Below are 21041 nucleotides of genomic sequence, written 5' to 3'. Positions count from 1 at the left end.
ACTATAATGCTGTGAGGAAGAAGAAACACATGCCCTTTCCAGCAGCATTGAACCCAGGGCAGATGACCTGTTTGGAAATGGTCACTATGGTCGAATCCCCACTACCGTCTTAGCCAGGTTTCAGAACACAAACTAATGGTCGTTTGTGTTCTGAAACCTGGCTAAGACGGTAGTGAGGATTCGACCTATGTTTCTGGCCTGCTGCTGTCCTGTATATGTGACAATATAAGCATGTAGAAGGAAGAGACTTTCTATAACCTATTCTTCTGACATAAATATCTTATAGGCTATTTCACAATAACATATGTTCCTGTCTTCCCATATAATTTAACATACTTCTAAAATAAAGTTACTAATATGGATTGCAAAGTGAGCTAATAAAATCAAGTATTTATTTTATTAAGTTAGCTAGTTATAAATAGCCTAGACTAGTGCGATCTCATCAGTGCTTGGAAGTTAAATTGGATGGGAGACCACCAAGGAAGACATGGCTGGTATGCAGAGGAAGGCAATGGCAAACCACCTCTGTTCATCTTTTACCTTGAAAACCCCTTGAGGTGGAACTTTATGGTTACAACTCAACCACACACTTTAGTTTTTAATGAAGTGGGTAGGCTTCACGCGTCTTTTCTAGTTGCCATGGTGATTTGGGCCGCTAGCCTCTAGCAAACATAAAAGAGCAAGAAGTGCAAGACCACACATTCCATCCTGTCTGGTTGATTAACCAGGCTGCCAAATGAAAGCAAAGTATCCGAAGGTTTGTAGATAAAATCTACAAAGTGAAGAACACCACAGAAAAGAAGTGCCAAGGCTACAAATGTAAGTACTCTTCTCTCTTTTCTAAACAAAACTGTGCTTTGTTAATACAGAAGGAGCAACACTGATTCCTTGTGATTGGGGCAGAAGCAGTTTGAATTGATAGCAGCACTATTTCACCACCACACAGCTGTAATTCGCAATGAAAATATATTTCTGAAACTTTTTGGTATGATGTTTCAGGGCATGTATCTTTTTTCTTTTATATTATCAAGACGTGGCACACCCATACAACAATTTTAAGAAAGTTAATTTAGTAATAAAAACAACAATATATGCTAGCAATGAATTTATTAGAACAGCACTTATCTGTTCTTACAAATGCTTACACTTTAGACAAAGTTCATAGGGCTTTCTCAGAGTTACGCTACTGTACAGGAACAAGGATTGAGTGAAAAAAAGTAATATTTAAAATTACATCTACCTTAAGAAAGCATGTATGCTTTCGCTTTGTTTTATGTGTAAGCTGGAGATCAGTTGATTGCATTCTACCTCTGCCTGCCAAGCTAATAGTGGAGAATTCCTCTGGTGTAAGGAACCTTGTCCCAACAGAATAATCTGTTTACACTAGCAGAAGTTTCTTGCATTAGTGAAAAACACTGGCAGTGAAGTTCCATTAATGCAAGAGGCAGGAGGGAATGATTTCACCCTCTTCATCCTCCTCACTGCAGCATGGGACAGAAACCAAAAAGATAGGCAATGGGACCCAATCCTATGCCAATCTTTGGAAAATAAAGAATATTTGAAAATGGTTTGTAATTTTATTCAATAGCTTATGATTGATTGTTCTTTTTATCTATTTACTTAAAACCAATTGTATTATCATTGGGCATAGTTAATGACTGTAGAGCCTGGTTCTGTAAACAAAACATAACACTAAGATTTAACACATCACAAACACACAAAATACTGTCTTTGTTAAATTGGTTCCAGAATATTACAATCTTCAGAACACCTAGGAGAGGTGTTTAGGCAAGCATTTAAATAGATAAAATACACAGCTGAGGGAGGGTTCCCAGAGTGGCATCTGTGCATGCCATGGCACTTGCTGACACCTTTCCAGGCATCTGCCAAGTGTTTTTAAAAAGTAGGGGTGAGGGAAATGCTTTTGCCTAGCAATGCTTCTGATTGGCTATTGGGTTTTCAGTGTTCAGATTTTCAGTGTTCAAATATTTTCAAATGTTCAGTGTTCAAATAGTTGTTTGGCAGCAGCTGCCATCACAGGTCAAGGATCTTCAATGTGTGATTGAAGGTAAGCTTCAGCAAACATTGTGTAGCTGGCTTTGCCTCCTGTGACAGGCATTATGAAGTCATTTTGTGGCTTCACCTGTTGGATGACCTTGGGGGTTTAACACAAGTTTATTTACAACTAACAATATGAACTATTAGAACAGTTATCAGAAACTCTCAGTCTGAACACTCCCAGGTCCCAGTTCCAACAGCTTTTCCCAGGTCTCTTAACTCAGCCCGTAAACTCAAATTCTTAAAGACATATCACAGCATCTACCACATGGTGTCAGAATTCCAAAAGTGTTCACTGGATATATACAGTGGTGGGATTCAGCAGGTTCACACCACTTCGGCAGAACCGGCTGTCAAAATGGTGCTTGTAAACAACCAGTTATTAAATTATTTGTTAAATTATTTGAAACCCACCACTGACCCCAATCCTCCAGGAATTTCCGAAGCCAAAGTTGGCAACTCTATTCACATCCGTGGATTTTGAATTCTTATCTCTTTCAGTCTCCTTGGAAAATGCTTTCTTTCAGTGGGAGTAGAAACATGTAGTGGGAGTGACAGGCTGCTATGAGACCACATGCTTGGCTAAAACAAACATTGGCAAATGCTACCATTCCACTGGCATTTTTGAAAGTTTATCTAAAATGAAAATAATTCCAGGAGTTGATGCCCATATGTTTTTTTTAATCCCCTCTTATCTGCAGCTTTGCTCATTCTTATATGTAAAACAGTAATACTTGTACAGAGTGTTTATTGCAGGATTACATGGTCATGATTTACTCAGGACTCTTTTATTAGATCTGTTCAGGTTATTGGGCTGTATTACCAATGCACACAAAAAGATTTTCGTAGAAGGCATTTTTCAAACCAAGTTTCTCATGTGCAGTTGTATTAGTACAGTCTAGTGAGTGTTGTAAATGCATATCTTCCTGGATATTTGACTTGGTTTCATTTGGCTGAAGAAGTAAATATGTTATTACAATATTTCACAACTAGAATGTAGTATTTACTCTGGTGCAAGACTAGGGTTTTTTTCCAGATATGCCATCAAAAAAGAGGGAGGGTTGTCTTACATTTGCATATAAGTTATACAAACTATAGTTATGTCCAGTAAAAAAATGTACAACATTGGGATGGGAAGGGGGGACATGTTCAAAGTCATCAACTTTTGAGTAAATATGATTCTCTCACTCACTCACTCACTCACTCACACAAACACACATTTCTCTTTCTGCTCTTACAAACTGCCATGCCTACAAGATCCTCCCTTGATGCACGTGACATGTTGTAAAGACAGGCCTGGAATAGTTTCTGTAACATCAATTGTACTCCAAAATATTTTCTCAGAAATCAAACCTTTACAGCGCCCTTTATAACAAATCCTTGAGCTTCCTATAAGTGGGATTCAATGTGCGGACTTTATCTATAGTGAGAGATACTATGCAGACTTAAGTTTGATTTGCATTTCATGTATGTTCATAGACCCCACAGTGACTCTTTAGCAAAGGACAGAGTAAAGTGTGTGTTGGTATTGTAACTCTCAGGGCACATCTCTTAAACATATCTTTTGTCCAGTCATCGGGTTTTATAGGAAGAAATTATTACTTAAATCAACTTTGGATTAGAGGATGCTTACATACTTTTCAAATATCTGCCTGTCTCTTGGAGGTTAACTAATGGTCTATGAAAATGAACCATCAGTGCCCTTGCTGCAACTAAAAGACATGTACTACAACACTGGAAAAATAAATACCAATTTTGGGTAAATCAGTGTATTGAGGACCTTAGACCTCTACCAGTATTTCAGTTCACAGCAAATGGATAACAATTGTGTAAGGACTTATTTTGAGATATTTGAAAACTTTTTGTAGAAATCTATGCATAGCTCTGCCATCACTGTTGTTATATTTTTGGTATACTTCATGCATACCATTTTTCTTTTCTTGTCCTAAATTTTTCCTAAATTCTATTTAATTGCTAGATTTTGATGTTTTATCTGTTATTCTTTTGGGGGGGGGGTTATTTTGAAAGAAAGAAATTGTTGGCCATATAGTTTTTTCTATAGATATAGACACACACACACACGGAGGTACAGAGAGAACTCTGATTTTGATTAGAGCAGCAGTGCTAGAAAAGGGGTGTGTGTTTAACTCTTTCTACCATAGTGTTTCCCCAATATAAATAATATTGTGTTTTCCTGATCTAGCAGTGAAATTCTAAGGATACTTTTCTGGGAGTAAGTACCAGAGGATGACCTGAGGATGATTAGACTCACTTAGGACTGCTGTATACATCACTCCCTTGCTACTAGCTCTGCGAGAGAAAAATACAAGTACAGAATTTCTGTTATCTCTCAATAGTCTTGCAGTCAAAACTACAGCATCCCACAGTGACATATGATTTCTAAAAACTGAGCAAAGTCACAGGCAACCCCACTATTTGGCCTCAACTAGCAAGTAGTCAGCGGGGTACAGAACTGGCCACCAATATTTCTGAGCCTGCTAGCACATTTATAGCTACTTGGGGAGCCTAATCCAGAGTGGGGGGGGGTGCCTCTTGAGCCAGTGCAGCCCTAGCCAGCATGGGTGCCCACTAGCAGGAGAATGTGCCGGCAGAGGGGTGACTTGCCAGGGCAGGAGAAGACCATGCAGCTTTGCAGAAAGCTGCCATCCGTCCCTAGTCTACCTGGCACAAAAGGCTGGATTGGCATGGCCAGGGACGTTCCAGCAGTGGTCCAGGGGGTAAGCCAACCTTAGTTGGCTTCCACTGCCCACCCAGACCCATGCACCAGCAGAGCTGGCACCAGAGTTATGCCATGTTTGATGTAGCATATCTCCATTATCCCCTGGGGGGCAGCAATTTGGGGGGAGAGTCTTCTCTTCCTACTTCCCCACACAACAGGGAACCCCGGGGGGGGGGGGTGGCGGCGGCACTGGAGCAGGCTATTTTACCTGCCCAATCAGTGTGATAAGTGCTGTCAAGTAGCATCCAACCCTATGAATTAATGACCTTCAAAATATCTACTGTTAACAGTTTTGCTCAAGTCTTGTGAACTATGTGGCTTGCTTGATTGAGTCAATCTGTCTCATGCTGGCTCTTCCTCTTTTCCTGCTGCCTTCATCTTTTCCTAGCATTATTGTCCTTTCCAGAGACTTTTGTCTTCTGATAATGGAACCAAAGTAGCTTCAGATTCATCATTTAATTTCTAGGGAAAGTTCAAAGTTTATCTCTGAAATTTCTTAATAGTCAGTTTTAAAGCTATGTAATTCCTCAGGAGTAACTTCTTGATTTTCAGCTGTAATACTGCTTTGGTTCTCTTTAATCATCAGTAGTCATTTCAAGTCTTTCAAGTCACTAATTTTTGCTAGTAATGTGGTATCTCCATTTCTCAAATTGCTATGTTCATTTCACCATTGTTCACTTCACATTCATCTAAATTGAATCCAGTAATCTTTATGCTATGTTCTGCAAATGGATTGAATAGACAGGAAGATCAAATATATCCTTGTCTGACTTCTTTGCCAATTGGAAACCATTCTGTTTCTCCTTATGGACTAGATGGACTCTGGTCTGATCCAGCAGGCTTGTTCTTATGGTGAAGAAGAGAATAATTCAATAAAGGCAGGAAATAAATGAAGTAAATAAACAATACATACATACATACATACATACATACATACATACATACATACATACATACATACATACATACATACATACATACATACATACATACATACATACATACATACATAAAATTATTAATTACTGAAGATAAATAAAAGGTAGATTGGTGGATAGCCAAGAAGCAGAGTCTGAAGCAAGGAAAGGGGAGAAGCTGTGAGAGCTTTGAGGGAAGGGAAAGATTAATAGTGGCAGAGGGGAAAATGAGATATCAAACCCACAAGTCTTTGCAGATCCCCAGTTGTTCTAACAGTGGCCTCTTGTTTCGAGTACAGATTGCTCATCAAAACAATCAGATGCTCTGGAACACCCATTTCTTTAAAACCAGTCACAGTTTTTTATGATCCACATAGTCAAAAGCTTTGCTGTGTTCTATGAAACACAAGCTGATTTTCTTCTGAAATTGTCTCGCATGGCTCAGTAACCAAAGTAAAGTTGTCATATGATCTCTAGTGTCTCTTGTGAATCCAGCTTGAACATCCGGCATTTTTCATTCCATTTATGATAACAGTCTTTATTGTGAGATTTTGAGCAACCCTTTACTCATTTGAGAAATTAATGTGATGCTCCAATAGTTGCTACCGTCTCTTTTTTCATATTTGTTATGTAAATTGATTGAGTCATTGTTTTGTTTTTCATATTTGAACACATGGAACTGTAATTCAGAACCTGATCCTTGTTAAGTTTAGTATTATCTGTATTTTGGCTGAAAGCATAGACCAGACTCTGGAAGGGCTGCAACTCTGAAGGAGGGCTTCTACTCCCAATTATCTCTCCTCATGCAACAATGCAGCTTCCTGGACTGTAAGGCTAGAACAAAATTCCTTCTCTGCTTTGCAAAAGAGACTAATAATAAACAAAAACATTGCAGTTACCCATGGTATGACATTGCCTCCACGGAAAACCTGGACATGGCATCAGTCCTCTCTAGAAAATGCTGAAATCTCTATAGTTTTGTCATAAAGTTTCTAGTAGGGCTGCCAAGTTCCCACTGTGGGTGGGGCATCACCTACCAACAGCACCCATTTCCTGTTGCCACTCCAGCAGTCAGCAGGAGAAAAAAATTAAGTTGTCATCAGTCAGTGACATATCATTTCTGGAGAAAACTCATAAGTGGTATCAGTCTGTACTAGGAATTGCCAAAAATTCTGTGATAAAACCAATGATGTGCCCTTTTCCTGTATACCAAATTAGATGTCTAGATCAAAAAAATGCTCGGTATTGTGTGAGCCCATGCTCTTGTTTTGCTTTCTCTTTCTATTGTACTGTTGAAAAGCTTTTGTTGGCCAAAGGTGTGCATTTCAATATTTCCAGCTTTCTCTGTGAGATTCAAAGCCTTCCTTCCTGGTTTTTCTCATACAGGAATGACTTATTTGAATGAATTCCTTTAATTTTAATTTCATTTATATGTGTACTTATTTTCCTCCCAACACCAAAGTCCCTGGGTTCGGTACAATCATAAAACAATCTTGAAACCTTAATAAAATCTGAATACCATTCCCATCCCCCATCCTAACCCTCTTAAAAATACATAATCATCCATCCCACATAGTGCCCCCCCAACATATTTCAAAAGTTGGGCTGGGGTTGAACCAATAGAGTGCCAGTGCAGTAATAACAGGTAGCAAATAAGAGGGAATGGGGGGGGGGGCACTGCCCAGGAAGGATCACCAGTATGCCTGGGTACAGAGGGTGGCCTTGGCCAGGAGCCAAAACTTTTGCAGAATCAACCCCTGGCAGATCTCCAAAAGGAGAGTGTTCCAAAGCACTGGGGCCACCACAGACAAGACCCTCTGGTAGCCCCCACCCCCCAAATCTCAGAAGGTGATGGAGATGCAGGTAAGGAGAGAACACAAGGCAGGATTCTTAATGTTGGATTTTACTTTTCTGTCCCTCTTATAGCTACTGCTCTAATATAATAATATATTGCTCTAGTTTCTGATCCATCTTTGTTTCTCCATTCCACTCTACTATACACCTTCAGTACAGAAAGCCCTAGTCTGAGCAGCAACAAATACAGACTTCCTAATGGGACAAACTTCTAAACTTCAACAATTAAATAACTTGTGAAACACCTATTAAAATACAACATTGTACCAGCATCCACCTTTGTTAGTTGACTGCTTCCATATATGTCAGGCAATGGAGAATTTTTGGCACACTGCTCCATGATTGGTGGTAGGTGTGGTTAGTGTCATTATGAATTTTAGTGCAGTTTTTATGCTGTCATCTCCTTGAAATTGGGTCTTTTTTGGACTTTTGCTGAGAGATCATAGGTTATTGACAACTGGCATTAGTCCAGCATCAACATAGACAAGATACAGCCATCCAGTGTTTAGCATGAGGCAACCCCTTCTTTGGAAGAGGCTGCTAGCCAAATCTTTCTGCTTATGTTCTACTTAAATTGCTCATTTATTTACTTTGTCCCCAGTGGGGGGACAAAGGAGCTTATATAATTATCTTGTACTCTGGTTTACCCTCACTGCAATCCTCTGAGGTAGATTACACTGAGAGAGTGTGTGTGACCGGTCTAAAGTCATTCAGACAGCTTCAGCTGCAGAATGGGGATTCATACTTGAGCCTCTCAGATCCCAGTCCAACACTCTACTTCAATGCCACACTGGCTGTTCTTTTTATTAGATGTTAGGCACTAACTGAAAGAGGTTCTTGAATGAACTGCAGACACCTACATAGATTATTGTGTTTGCTCCAGATTTCCAAAGACCTAAAAAGAGAACTTTAAGTGAATGATATTAATGGACCATATAATAATTGTAAATGACAATAAAAGTCTCAAAGATGAAATCCAGGATGAGTTTTAATATACAGTGAACCAAAAATATTTTTCATTATCTGCAAGACAAAACCATGACTTGTTTGAAATTTGGTTATTACAAGCACTGATATATTGGCTAGTCAATTTTATGGTGCTCCAAATCTTTTAAATATTTTAAAGAAGAAAGTCTTAGCCATTGGTCTAGATGAACTGATGCTCTGGAATTGTGGAAAGATACAGTCACTGCATTTTTCCCTACAAAGGCATACTCTACTTTAAAAAGTGGCTAAAACATATTCCATTGAAAGGGTAATTGCTTCCTATATGCCCAGCTACAGCTATCTTTTCTCAGTTCTAATAATGATTCAAAAAGATGTAACAGTGAATAAGAGCTTGTGGACTGATTGTAACAGATATGGTCATTGTTTCATCTTGTGCCAATCACTTCAGGGAAGCTACTTTCAAAAATGCCAAATGATGCAAGTAGCAAAGTAGTTTAAGCAGAACTCACAAGTGGGAGTAGGTGTGTTACCATATCCATGCAGATAACTAGTGGATCAAATGTCAATGCAATGTAGGTGGTAATAGCAAGAGTGTGTTGCTTAGAATATGCATCTAGCTTGGCAACACTTGCTGAAAACAGGAGAACAATATTCATGGCTCATTGCTACTGGTTTGTGTTGCAGATAATCAGAAAAGGGTTTGCATCATCAACAGGTAAAGCATTACTTTGGTGGAACATCTCAGCTCAAGCACCATTGCTCACATCAAATGTGAAGCAAGGGTGGTACTGGATATGTGACAGGAACAAAGCAAGCCCAGGTAAGTAAATACAAGGAGGAAAGAATACTGTTTTACAAACATTCTATTTGATTGTGATTTTACAACTATGTCATAAAATCAATTTTTAGGGAAAAGGAAGAAATAATCTACATTGATGCAGAAGGTTCTCAAGCTCATTTTCTGCATTTTGATGAGCCCCAACACAGTACTGGGTGCACATTACTCATTTTCTTGTTAACTACATCAGCTCCCCTGCTTTCTATTTGTACACTGCACATAGTATGCTGTAACAGGTCCTTTTCTGCTCCAACCATTCCATACCTACAGATGGAAGGGGAGAAGGAAACAGGATTTATCTTTACAGGTTTCCATTGCTACTCTATAAGATGTTATAAAAACAACTATAGGTGTATAGTTCCTACGTAGCTGTCAAATTTTTATCCCACCTTTCCTCTAAGGAACGGTGGGGGGGATGTACATGGGTCTGTCCTCCTCTGTTTTATCCTCACAACAATCCAGTGAAGTACGTAAGGCTAGGAGAGGCCCAAGGTTACCAAATGATCTTCAGGCAGAGGAGAATTTGAACCCAGATTTCCCCAGTCCTCATCTGACACTCAATAATTACTCAACATATTTTGCCTGCCCTACAAGTGTGGTCCTGCCACTAGTCAGGATTAGACTACAATCTCAGATGCTGGACAGCATTAAAGATCTTCCAATGGCAGAGATGGTGCTATTTAGATTCTTCTGTCCTGGGTCCTCCAATCCATAAGTGCTATTGCCATTTTAAAGCAATTTTTAACTATTGTATGGGTTTGATCCTGTTTGGACCTGCAGTGAAGCAGGCTGTGGCACTCTTGTTTCCCCACATACGCCTTTTCAAGTGCTGAAATGAAATGGCTACACTCTCCCCCACAGCTGTTTTGGCACTTAAAAAGGTTTGGGAGGCCAAATTGCTTTAAAATCGTGGTGGCAAATTGCTTTAAAATCAAGGCCAAATTGTATTGTCGAAGGCTTTCACTGGAATCACTTGGGTGCTGTGTGGTTTCCGGGCTATATGGCCGTGTTCTAGCAGCATTCTCTCCTGACGTTTCGCCTGCATCTGTGGCTGGCATCTTCAGAGGATCCTCTGAAGATGCCAGCCACAGATGCAGGCGAAATGACAGGAGAGAATGCTGCTAGAACACGGCCATAAGAACATAAGAACATAAGAACAAGCCAGCTGGATCAGACCAAAGTCCATCTAGTCCAGCTCTCTGCTACTCGCAGTGGCCCACCAGGTGCCTTTGGGAGTTCACATGTAGGATGTGAACGCAATGGCCTTCTGCGGCTGTTGCTCCCGATCACCTGGTCTGCTAAGGCATTTGCAATCTCAGATCAAGGAGGATCAAGATTGGTAGCCATAAATCGACTTCTCCTCCATAAATCTGTCCAAGCCCCTTTTAAAGCTATCCAGGTTAGTGGCCATCACCACCTCCTGTGGCAGCATATTCCAAACACCAATCACACATTGCGTGAAGAAGTGTTTCCTTTTATTAGTCCTAATTCTTCCCCCCCAGCATTTTCAATGAATGCCCCCTGGTTCTAGTATTGTGAGAAAGAGAGAAAAATTTCTCTCTGTCAACATTTTCTACCCCATGCATAATTTTATAGACTTCGATCATATCCCCCCTCAGCCACCTCCTCTCCAAACTAAAGAGTCCCAAACGCTGCAGCCTCTCCTCATAGGGAAGGTGCTCCAGTCCCTCAATCATCCTTGTTGCCCTTCTCTGCACTTTTTCTATCTCCTCAATATCCTTTTTGAGATGCGGCTGACCAGAACTGGACACAGTTACTCCAAGTGCGGTCGCACCACTGCTTTATATAAGGGCATGACAATCTTTGCAGTTTTATTATCAATTCCTTTTCTAATGATCCCCAGCATAGAGTTTGCCTTTTTCACAGCTGCCATGCATTGAGTTGACATTCCCATGGAACTATCAACTAAGACGCCTAAATCCCTTTCCTTGTCTGTGACTGATAGCACTGACCCCTGTAGCGTGTATGTGAAGTTTGGATTTTTTGCCCCTATGTGCATCACTTTACATTTTGCTACATTGAACTGCATTTGCCATTTCTGGGCCCACTCACCTAATTTATCAAGGTCCGCTTGGAGCTCTTCGCAATCCTTTGTGGTTCTCACCACCCTACATAATTTGGTATCATCTGCAAACTTGGCCACCACGCTACCCACCCCTACTTCCAGGTCATTTATGAATAGGTTAAAGAGCACTGGTCCCAAAACGGATCCTTGGGGGACACCACTCCCCACATCTCTCCATTGTGAGAACTTCCCATTTACACCCACTCTTTGTTTCCTGTTTCTCAACCAGTTTTTAATCCATAGGAGGACTTCCCCTCTTATTCCTTCATTGCTGAGTTTTCTCAACAGTCTCTGGTGAGGCCATACAGCCTCTGGTTTTCTCAACAGTCTCTGGTGAGGCCATACAGCCCGGAAACCACACAGCACCCAAGGCCAAATTGTTTTAAAATTATGGTGGCATCCATGGGTTGGACGTGTAAATGCCATCATATCTAGTTTGGCTTTCAGGAAGCAAAACTTCTTGCAGCTTGGGTTGTGAGAGCTTTTATTTATGTGGGAAAAAAGAATTAATAAGTGAAGCGGGAGCTAAAATAAAGTGCAATGTCCTTTGCTACTTCACCAACTTACCTGGGGAATATTATTCCACATATTTCCCACCAATGTTGTCCATTGCTTCTCTTAATGAAAACCTCTGTTATACAGTTCATTATGAAAACATTATGAAAAACTCATCTGGGAATGCTGCATGCAGCACATCAGTTGGCAAAAAGATAAACTAATCCGAACAGAGCTCAGCAATGTGTGAGTGTAATATTGGTTTATTTATAGTGCAATCAGAATACCATAGAGTAGATGTTTTGCTTTAGTTGATTCGGAGCCTGGAAACCAAGCTCAAAGCGAGGAAACACTGAGAGATCACGTTGTAGCTTAGTAACTGGATATACTCATTAATTCATATTAAACTGCTAGATGTGTATGGCCAGGTACATTACTGAAGTACTCCACTGACTCAAAAAAGTTGCAGCTGAGAGGAATTTGACCTTTGAAGTTTAACATTAACTGTTTCCTGTTGGTATCTTGGAATTTTTTTTAGTAAAGATTTTATTTTGTGTAGATATATACAAAACAGAAAAAAATAAAGGAAATAATCATGCCACAACTCTGATAATCCCCACAGTTTCTGAAAGCAGGAAAAGTGTGATTTTCTTCCCTGCCTGTGAAGCAGAGTCTGTTTGCCTTGCTCCTCTTCACCTTCCCCCACTCATGCAAGAACAGTTTTGCCAATTCCTCAGCAGGGATTTCTAGGGCAGTGATAACGAACCTTTTCGAGACCAAGTTCCCAAATTGCAACCCAAAACCCACTTATTTATCGCAAAGTGCCAATGCAGCAATTTAACCTGAATTACCCCCTCGAGCAGGGGCCAGCCTGCTGTAACCTCCAGCAAGTCCCACATGCGCCACTCTGCACCTCTTTAGCATCTCTGCCGCCTCTGCCCCCCCTCCCCCGGCCAGCAGCACCCGCCAGCCGAGTCCTTCCTGCTTGCTGAGGTGCACGGACATCAAGTCCAGTGGCCCAGGCCAGCGTAGATGTGTCTGGGGGGGGGGGGGAGATTTCCCCCCATTTATTTGTTTGTTTGTTTGTTTGTTTGTAAATTAAACTTATAGGCCACCTCATCCCCGAAGGGCTCGAGGCGGCTCACAACATGGCTGTTCCAACAAACAGCAATCAACAAATCAACGGAACAGCCTATAAAACTTAATCCTTTAAAACCTATGCAGCAATAGATTAAATAACTAAGTATTTTAAACGAAAATGACGAACTCTGTGCACGCCTGCCCACAGAGAGAGCTCTGAGTGCCACCTCTGGCACCCATGCCATAGGTTCGCCACCACTGTTCTAGGTGAACGATTGGCCTTTTAAAAAATTGTTTTATACTAATGTTCTATCACAGGAGTGATAGAACTTTAAAACGTCCACCCCAAAATTAAAAAGGCAGGGAGAAATGCTGGCATTCAACCAGCTGACCTGGTGGCTCAGCTCAGAGCAATTAGCAGGATCTCCTTGCATGTAAACAGAGAAATGCGGTGAGACCCCACTGCAGAGCAAACTGCCTCAGGGTAAGCATGACATGCATAAGAGGGTATAAATCTGGCCACCATTATCATGGATCTATATAATTCTTCCAAGATTTTTGGCAGAATGCTTAGTAGCATACTCTTGGCCTTCACAGCAAACTCAATGTTTAATTTTTTTGTATTTTGGTTAGTATTGCTTTCCAATATTTTTTCTGACTTTTTGAACACCCACCACAGTTGTTTGTGGTGTTATGCAAGGGGCCATCCTCTCCCCAATGTTGTTTAATATCTACATCCAGTTCCTGGGGCAGCTTGCATGGAACTTTGGGCTGAGTTGTCACCAGTATGCTGATGACACTCAGCTAGTTCTGTTGATGGATGGCCAGCAAGCCACAGTCCCAGATGTTCTGGCACAGTGTTGGGAGGTCATGACTGGTTGGTTGGAAAAAAACAGATTGAGGCTAAATCCATTGAAGTTGGAGGTCCTGTAGCTGGGTCAGGGTGGTCTGGTGGAGGACTTCTAACTACTGAGATTTGGTGATGTGGCATTACATCCAGCCACACCTGTTGAAAGCCCTTTCAATGGAAGCCCAAGTCACCAATATGGTGAGGATTGCCTTCTACCATCTTCGTTAGGCTAGGTCCTGACTTAGCCACAGTGATCCATGCAATGGTCTGTAGTCGTGCCCGCGGAGTCACCGTAAGGACGAGACGAGACGTGGAGATACCATCTGGTGGAGAGAGCCAGCAGCGGGAGCGCGGGGTCCGTGATCCTGGCAACTCTGCCGCGTGCTAGTTCCTGGCACCTTTTATTAGGGTTTCTCTGGGGGCAGGCAAAGGGGTGGATCGGCGGGAGGCCAGGAGAGCAGGAGAACAGGAGACCGGGAGATCATCAGGTGATGCATGATCTCATCGGGCTGGTACGTGCAGGAGGAAGCGTCCGTGTCTGGGCCTAATCCACACCTGGGGGCAAGGGCCCCATTATCCCTTTGTCTGGGACACCTGGTGGCTGTGAGCCAGGTAGTTCATGACCTGTGACTCACCGGGGGGGTGGGGGATGGGGGAGCGGGTGCGACCAGAAGGCCGTAGTTGGGCCGGCATGCCAAGCACTCTGCCTACGGTTCTGCTGGGTCAGCGGCTCATCCCTACAATGGTCACCTCTAGGCTACATTACTGTAACTTGCTTTACACAGACCTGCCCTTGAGACTGATTTGGGAACTAACACTGGACCAGAATACAGCAGCCAGACTCCTCACCAGCACAATAGTTAGAGAGCATATAACTGTGCTTCAGCAGCTGCATTAGTTGCCAGTGGAATTCCGAATCAGGTTCAAGCTTTGATAATAACCTTTAAGGCCCTGAGCAGTCTGGGACCATCATATATGCGAAACTGCATTACCTCATATTGCCTGTGGAGGAAACTGCAATCCTCCAATGAAAACCTCCTTGTAGTTCCTGGTTCCAGGAATGTGCAGTTGGACTCGACCAGAGCCAGGGCTTTTTCTGCCCTGGCTCTGGCCTGGTAGAACCCTCTACCAGCTGACACCAGGGCCTTGTGAGACCTTAAATAGTTCCGCAGGGCCTGCAAGGCGGAGATGTTCCACCAGGCCTTTGGTTGAGGCCACTCGTATGTCCTGATGTAATCAGTTGGCCTCCCTAAAATACCAATGCATTGTCACTCTGCATTGCCTTCTCCTGACGTTGCCCATGCTTGGACAGTTTTTAATGAGTATGTATACTGAGTGGGGCTGGGTGGTCCTCATACATTAGAATTTGTTTGCCATCGAGACTTTCTGTTTTGAGTTTAAATTCCTTCATATTTAGCATGGTTCCACAAAATTTCTTACAAATATAGAATGCAGCTGTACTCAGGCTGCTTAAAATATATACGCTGGAACCCAGTCAAAGTGCTAAATGGTTTAATAAAGTGCAAGTGAAAGTGTAAAGTGCAAAATGCACTGAAAATACATGAAGACACATTGCATAAATACTATACCAGAAAATATAGGGGATAACCCTGAACAAATCCTATAAAACATTAAATATTGTATATAATTCCAGAGTCTCAGCATTCTAAATTAATTATTCAAAGAGATCTCCTCCAGAAAAGATAAGTAGGTAGCAATCTCTAGTCAGTTGGCAACAAGGCTCCCGGTAAGTTAACAACAATGGCAACAAGGTTCTCAGTCAAGTTGGCAATAAAAGCTCGTTGTTGGCAACAATACTGTAGATTTGTCTCTGAATATAAGGTGGTGCAGTGTCCCATAAGTAGTTGCTCATTGGTCTTCATGGATGAAGAGGGAGAATTGGTTTTTATACCCTACTTTTCTCTACCTTTAAGGAATTTTAAAGCAGCTTATAATCATCTTCCTTTTCCCTCCCTACAACAAGCGCCTTGTGAGGTAGGCGTGGGGCTGACAGAGTGCTGACAGCCCAAGGTCACTCAGCAGGCATCATGTGGAGGAGTGGGGAACAAATCCAATTCACCAGATAAGAGTCCACTGCTCTTAACCACTACACCACTCTGGTTCTCTGATGCTTATACATACCGGTAGATACTGAGGGGGAAGTGATTATGCAGAAGCTTTATTGCTATTGTTTTTGTCAGTTTTTCAAAGTTTTTCGAAGGTCAAATTGGAACTTTTGAGGTCAATGGAGCTTCTTCAGTAATCAATCTTGTCATCAATGTCTAAGGACTAATGACAACAATAAAGCCTTGTTTTTGTTATAATTTTGAAAGCTACTTCCTACACTAGGTGCAGGTCAAGAATGTTTTAAATTAGCAAAAATGCTCAAATGTGCACCCTGTGGAAATTCTTGATTAACTGATTTAAGGTGCATTGTTTGTTTTATTGCACCTTTAAACATTACAAATGAACTCAAATTTCCAATGGCGGGGGAATTGCCTCAAGTTTGCTTATTCCTTACCACTACATTTTCTGTGTAATCTGTTTTGCAGTCCTTATAATTTGTCCTTGCATGGATCTTATGAACTAGATCATGACTGTTCCCAAATATACAAATGCAAATGTGAGACAAATACAAAGTGAGACCTATCAAGACAGTTCCAAAGACCTCAAAGGATCTGAGCCTGGGTTGAAACGGTCTCTGTATGGTGAAGATTAGGAAGTCTCCAAAATGGTTATTGCCCCTAGCCTGCTTTAACTTTACTATGCTTCCGCTAGGAATACATGCAAGGTAGCCATGAATAGATCAGAATGAAAATGTGTAAGAAAGTCATCAGTTTTGGAAACTTAGTTTACTGTATAGTAATAACGCTACTTTTATTCTCCATAGGTGGCAGTCATTGATAAGATTCATTGATTTAAAGAAGCAAGCTTTCTGGAGCTATGAACCCTGTAAAAATGATGGTAGTCCACAAGCATCATCTCTTTTGGATTGGTTTCTTGGGCTTTTGTGTGGAATGTTTTGTCCAGGATCAAAAAAACAACACTCTCATTTTCACCAAGGAAAACACAATTCGTAATTGCACATGTCCTGATGATATTGGCAACACTGACTGTGATTACAGTTTGGCAAACCTAATCTGTAATTGTAAGACTGTCTTGCCTAATACAATAGACAAAACCTACTACAACAACCTAACAATTTGGTTCACAGACACTGTTATGCTCGGAATGCTGTTAAATTTTACAGCTGTCTATGACCTGAAGCTCTCACTCTGCGTCTCTATTCCTCTGTCAATTGAGTACTTGACTATCTGGGGATTGCGAAGACTGCAGATCAAAATGAAGCACAATGGTCAGTTACAAGAGCAGAATTTAACCATCTTCAGTAGGTGCGACAATGACGTGCCATGCAAAGGAAGGCAAATTATTACTTACATTTCTGTTCTACATACATCTCTTTTCAACAGCTACTCCCCACTGAAATCATACAGTGTGGAAAATATTTCCAATATAACAGACCATTTTCCAAGTTTACCATATTCTGATAACTTCTTCACTACTAATAAAAGATATGTCATAACATTCATTTACTGACCCAGCATATTTGCCCATTTCTCCAATGCATTCGTAGTCCTTGATAAGGTAATGTTTTACAAGCTACACCCCTGCCATTCATTTTTTTAAATATCAAAGTCTAAACACAAGTATTACTGTTGACACTGATTTGCATTTCCTATTTTAGTAAGTTTGTTGAACTTGTCCCCTGAACAATTTGTCTATCCTCTGGAAGCAAACCTAAGTAGTCAGAAGTGCTCAGTAGAGCTTGTTCTTAGGACTGCAGCCTTTGCAATCCTAAATTATTTAGTGTTGCCATATCTGGTGCATGTCACACATCAGATAACTTTTCCTCAACTGTTTCATTTCAAGCAATCAGATTCTTGCACAGAATGTTAGGTTCAGTACCATATCACAATTTATTTCGCTTATCATTATAATCTTGAGATACTGAGTTTTCTTCTTAAAAGAAGTTTATTGGCATCATAATTGTGAGAAAATCTTGGTGTCCTGTGCATGAAAAGTGTGTAAATCTTGTGAAACATCTACTCAAACTAATTTTTTTCTTTGGCTTGTGATTAAAATATTTGTACTGGTCAAATATATTTCAGTTAGTTGACTAATAATTCCAAAACAACTGAGAATGACAGCTCTGTGCTACCTATATATAGGCTTGCATACATGGGCATCAACATCTTGAGAATGCTCTAGAAGTCTTGTGTAAATAATTTGATATATTACCAACTTTCTGCTCATGCCATTTTACTCATCCCACAATTCCATTCTCCTCAGTTCACCAGACACAGAGATCACACAGCTGAGCCAGCATGGTGTAGTGGTTAAGAGCAGGTGCCTCCTAATCTGGAGAACCAAGTTTGATTCCCCGCTCTGCCACTCCAGCCTGGAAACCACACAGCACCCCACTGTACATATTTTCAGTGCAATCCAGTGCAGAGACCTCCAGGCTATGATCATTGGATTGTTCACTGGAGTAACCCTGCATAGCATCAGATTGTTCTGTTGGTAAATAAGTTCAGTTTCAAGAATCTGGAATCAGGGAATCAGTACAAGGTTTTCATGGTGCAGAAATCACCTAAAAACTATTGGACTTGATTTGATTCCCAATTCTACAGCCAGCATGCTCCTCCATGAACTACACTGTCTCTGAAGTTTTAATAACACCCAGATTACTTTCATTTACAGAGGTTTTGATACCCATCCAAATTGGGGGGGGGGGGTCAGCTCTTAGGAGTGGCACAGCGAATTTGCCCTCCTCTGGGCACTTACCCAGCTGGAGGACTGAAACTGCCACTGTGTGGCCACCACTCCTGGCACAGGATTCTGCAGCAGTACAAAGATATCCTCAAAGGCACTAAGATAATCCATGAACTAAATTTTTACTAAACTTCATCAAATATCCTTGAAATACTTTTAGATCTCAGAATTTTGTATAATCAGTTTTCTTAAATTTTATAGCGTTTTTTATAAACCAAATCCTTTGGTAAGTTATTCCTGCATTATAATTCTTGGAAAGTTTGCACTCATTGGAAACCAAGAAGAAAGTGAATGTGTTAAGACTGTACTGCCCCCTAGTATTTAAAAAAAGCAGTGACGTGAAAGGAAAACAAGGCAAATAGAGAAAACATTATGATTTCTGAACAAACCTACTAACATGCAGGCCTCCCTGTTCCATCTACAGAATTTTAATCCAGCCCTGATGCCTGGAGCGCCCTGTTTTATCTTTGCAATAACCCTGTGCGGTAAAGTAGATTGGCCCATTTAAATAATTTACCAGTAATTAAAGTTTTGAATGACAAACAGCTAAAAATACACATCGAAAAAAGCTCTGCTATAAAATAAAATAGCCACGCTTCATTTTTTTCTGCACCAAATATAAACACAACTAAAAGTTTATTACATTCTCTAGTTCTTAATTATTACCAATTAAATAAGATCCCTCTTTTCTCTATTATGTCCTCTTTCTTATTTTACTAATCCTCAAATCCACAGCTCATCAGTTCATTTTTTTCTATTTTAAGCAAAACATCCATCAAGGGTTTCCAGCTATCCACAAAGTTTAGCTATCTCAGCCAAATCTAATGTCTTTACAAAACATTCTTATATTGTGAGCACAGATCAGGTTTTTCATTTTTGTTCATACAATACTCTTGCTGCTGATGTCATGTATAAAAAAGAAAATTCTGTATCTTTTTTCAAAATGTCAGTACATAAGGACCCAAAAGTAAGCCTCTGGTTTCATTTGTATATTAGTCTTTCAAAATTGTCTGAATTATTGAATGTATTTCTGTCCCCAAAAAATTAACTTTATTACAAGTCCTCAATAAATGATAAAATGACTCCTCATGGTGAGCTTCAGGACTGAGCAGGGATTTGAACATGGGTCTTCTGGCATCTAGGTAAAGTTACCCAACTACCCATTGGGTAAAAATGTGACTAGAATTTTTGCCTTACAGAACTGAAGAAGCGCAGGAACCCTACTAGAATAACCACATATACATGGCTATAATAATTTAGTAGCAAGAGCACACCTTGCACTTTTTTGTTTTTATTTATTTAAAACATTTATTAGCTGCATTTCTACCTTATGGAACGTAAGGCAGATTACAATGTAAATAAAACAAGCTACACAGTGCCATTCAGGGATGAATCCTTGGTCAAAACCAACAGCCTAGATGTTAAAGTGTGTGGGTGTGGGTGTTCCTGTGTGGCAAGGAATTGAGATAGCATATTAAGCATTCAAAATGGAGAAAATGATAGTTTTGCAACATAACTCACTCAGTTGCACCTTGATTACTGTTTAGACCTGGAGACTAACCTTCTTTACACCTGAAGAGCAGAGGCAGACTGCATAAACTGGCTCCACTGAAAACCTTAAGCAAGTGTATTTATTTAATTCATCTCTATACCCTACCTTTCTCCCAACAGGGACCCAAAACAGTTTTCATCATTCTCATCTCCATTTTATTTTCACAACCCTGCTAAGGTAGGCTAGGCTGACAGAGCATAACAGGCTCAAAGGCATCCAGTGAGCCTCTGTGGAATGGGTGGGGATTCAAACCTGGGTCCAGCGCAACACTCTTAATCACTACACCACAATGCCTTTAAGGTTGTATCTACATTGTAGAGCTGCTCGCAAGGTGAGCATTTTTTACCTTTCTTAAACTGCTAGGGAGTGTTAACTGAGGTTGCTATGTGAGAGGACAGTGTTTGAGGGTCAGTGGGTGCTTATAACATGCTGGAGAGTAGTTTCAATTTTGTTACATTTGTTTCTTTTTTCTAGTTTGTTGCTGATTAAGGAGGGCCTGTTTGTCTGGGTTAGTTGCTGGCCTTGATCTCTTGCTGTTGAGAGGTTCTTCTTCACTGGAGGCACAAACTGAAGGTCTCTGGGCATGTGGCTTTTGGCATGGGCACTCTGTAAGAAGCTAAGAAATTTTCACATTCCTGTATTTGTTACAGTTTTTGGCTTCAGCAGAAGTTCCATCAGGCCTTAAGTTCCATCAACTTATATAGGAAATTCTAGGATGAAGGAACGCACTAGGAAAGTGATGATGAATGCTCAAGGCTCATTTCCAGATACCTGCAGGAAGCATGCCATC

General features: G+C 40.8%; 1 protein-coding gene across 1 annotated transcript; it reads left to right on the top strand.

The window, feature by feature from the left end:
* The first annotated feature begins 684 nt into the window (after window positions 1-684).
* On the top strand, window positions 685-19819 carry LG04H21orf62 (linkage group 04 C21orf62 homolog). Its single transcript, XM_048492483.1, has 3 exons — window positions 685-819; window positions 9202-9337; window positions 16757-19819. Exon 3 carries the CDS (start codon window positions 16810-16812, stop codon window positions 17461-17463), a length of 654 nt encoding a protein of 217 aa, XP_048348440.1. The 5' UTR covers window positions 685-819; window positions 9202-9337; window positions 16757-16809; the 3' UTR covers window positions 17464-19819.
* Window positions 19820-21041: the final 1222 nt, after the last annotated feature.

The sequence above is a fragment of the Sphaerodactylus townsendi genome, linkage group LG04 (assembly GCF_021028975.2).
Source record: "Sphaerodactylus townsendi isolate TG3544 linkage group LG04, MPM_Stown_v2.3, whole genome shotgun sequence".
Lineage (NCBI taxonomy): Eukaryota > Metazoa > Chordata > Lepidosauria > Squamata > Sphaerodactylidae > Sphaerodactylus > Sphaerodactylus townsendi.
Note: the sequence above shows the minus strand (reverse complement) of the source record. Positions and strands in the feature narration are given on the sequence as shown.

Bases quoted from the DNA above. Each gene is read 5' to 3' on its own strand.
- LG04H21orf62 (XM_048492483.1), top strand. From the start codon at position 16,810: ATGAACCCTGTAAAAATGATGGTAGTCCACAAGCATCATCTCTTTTGG.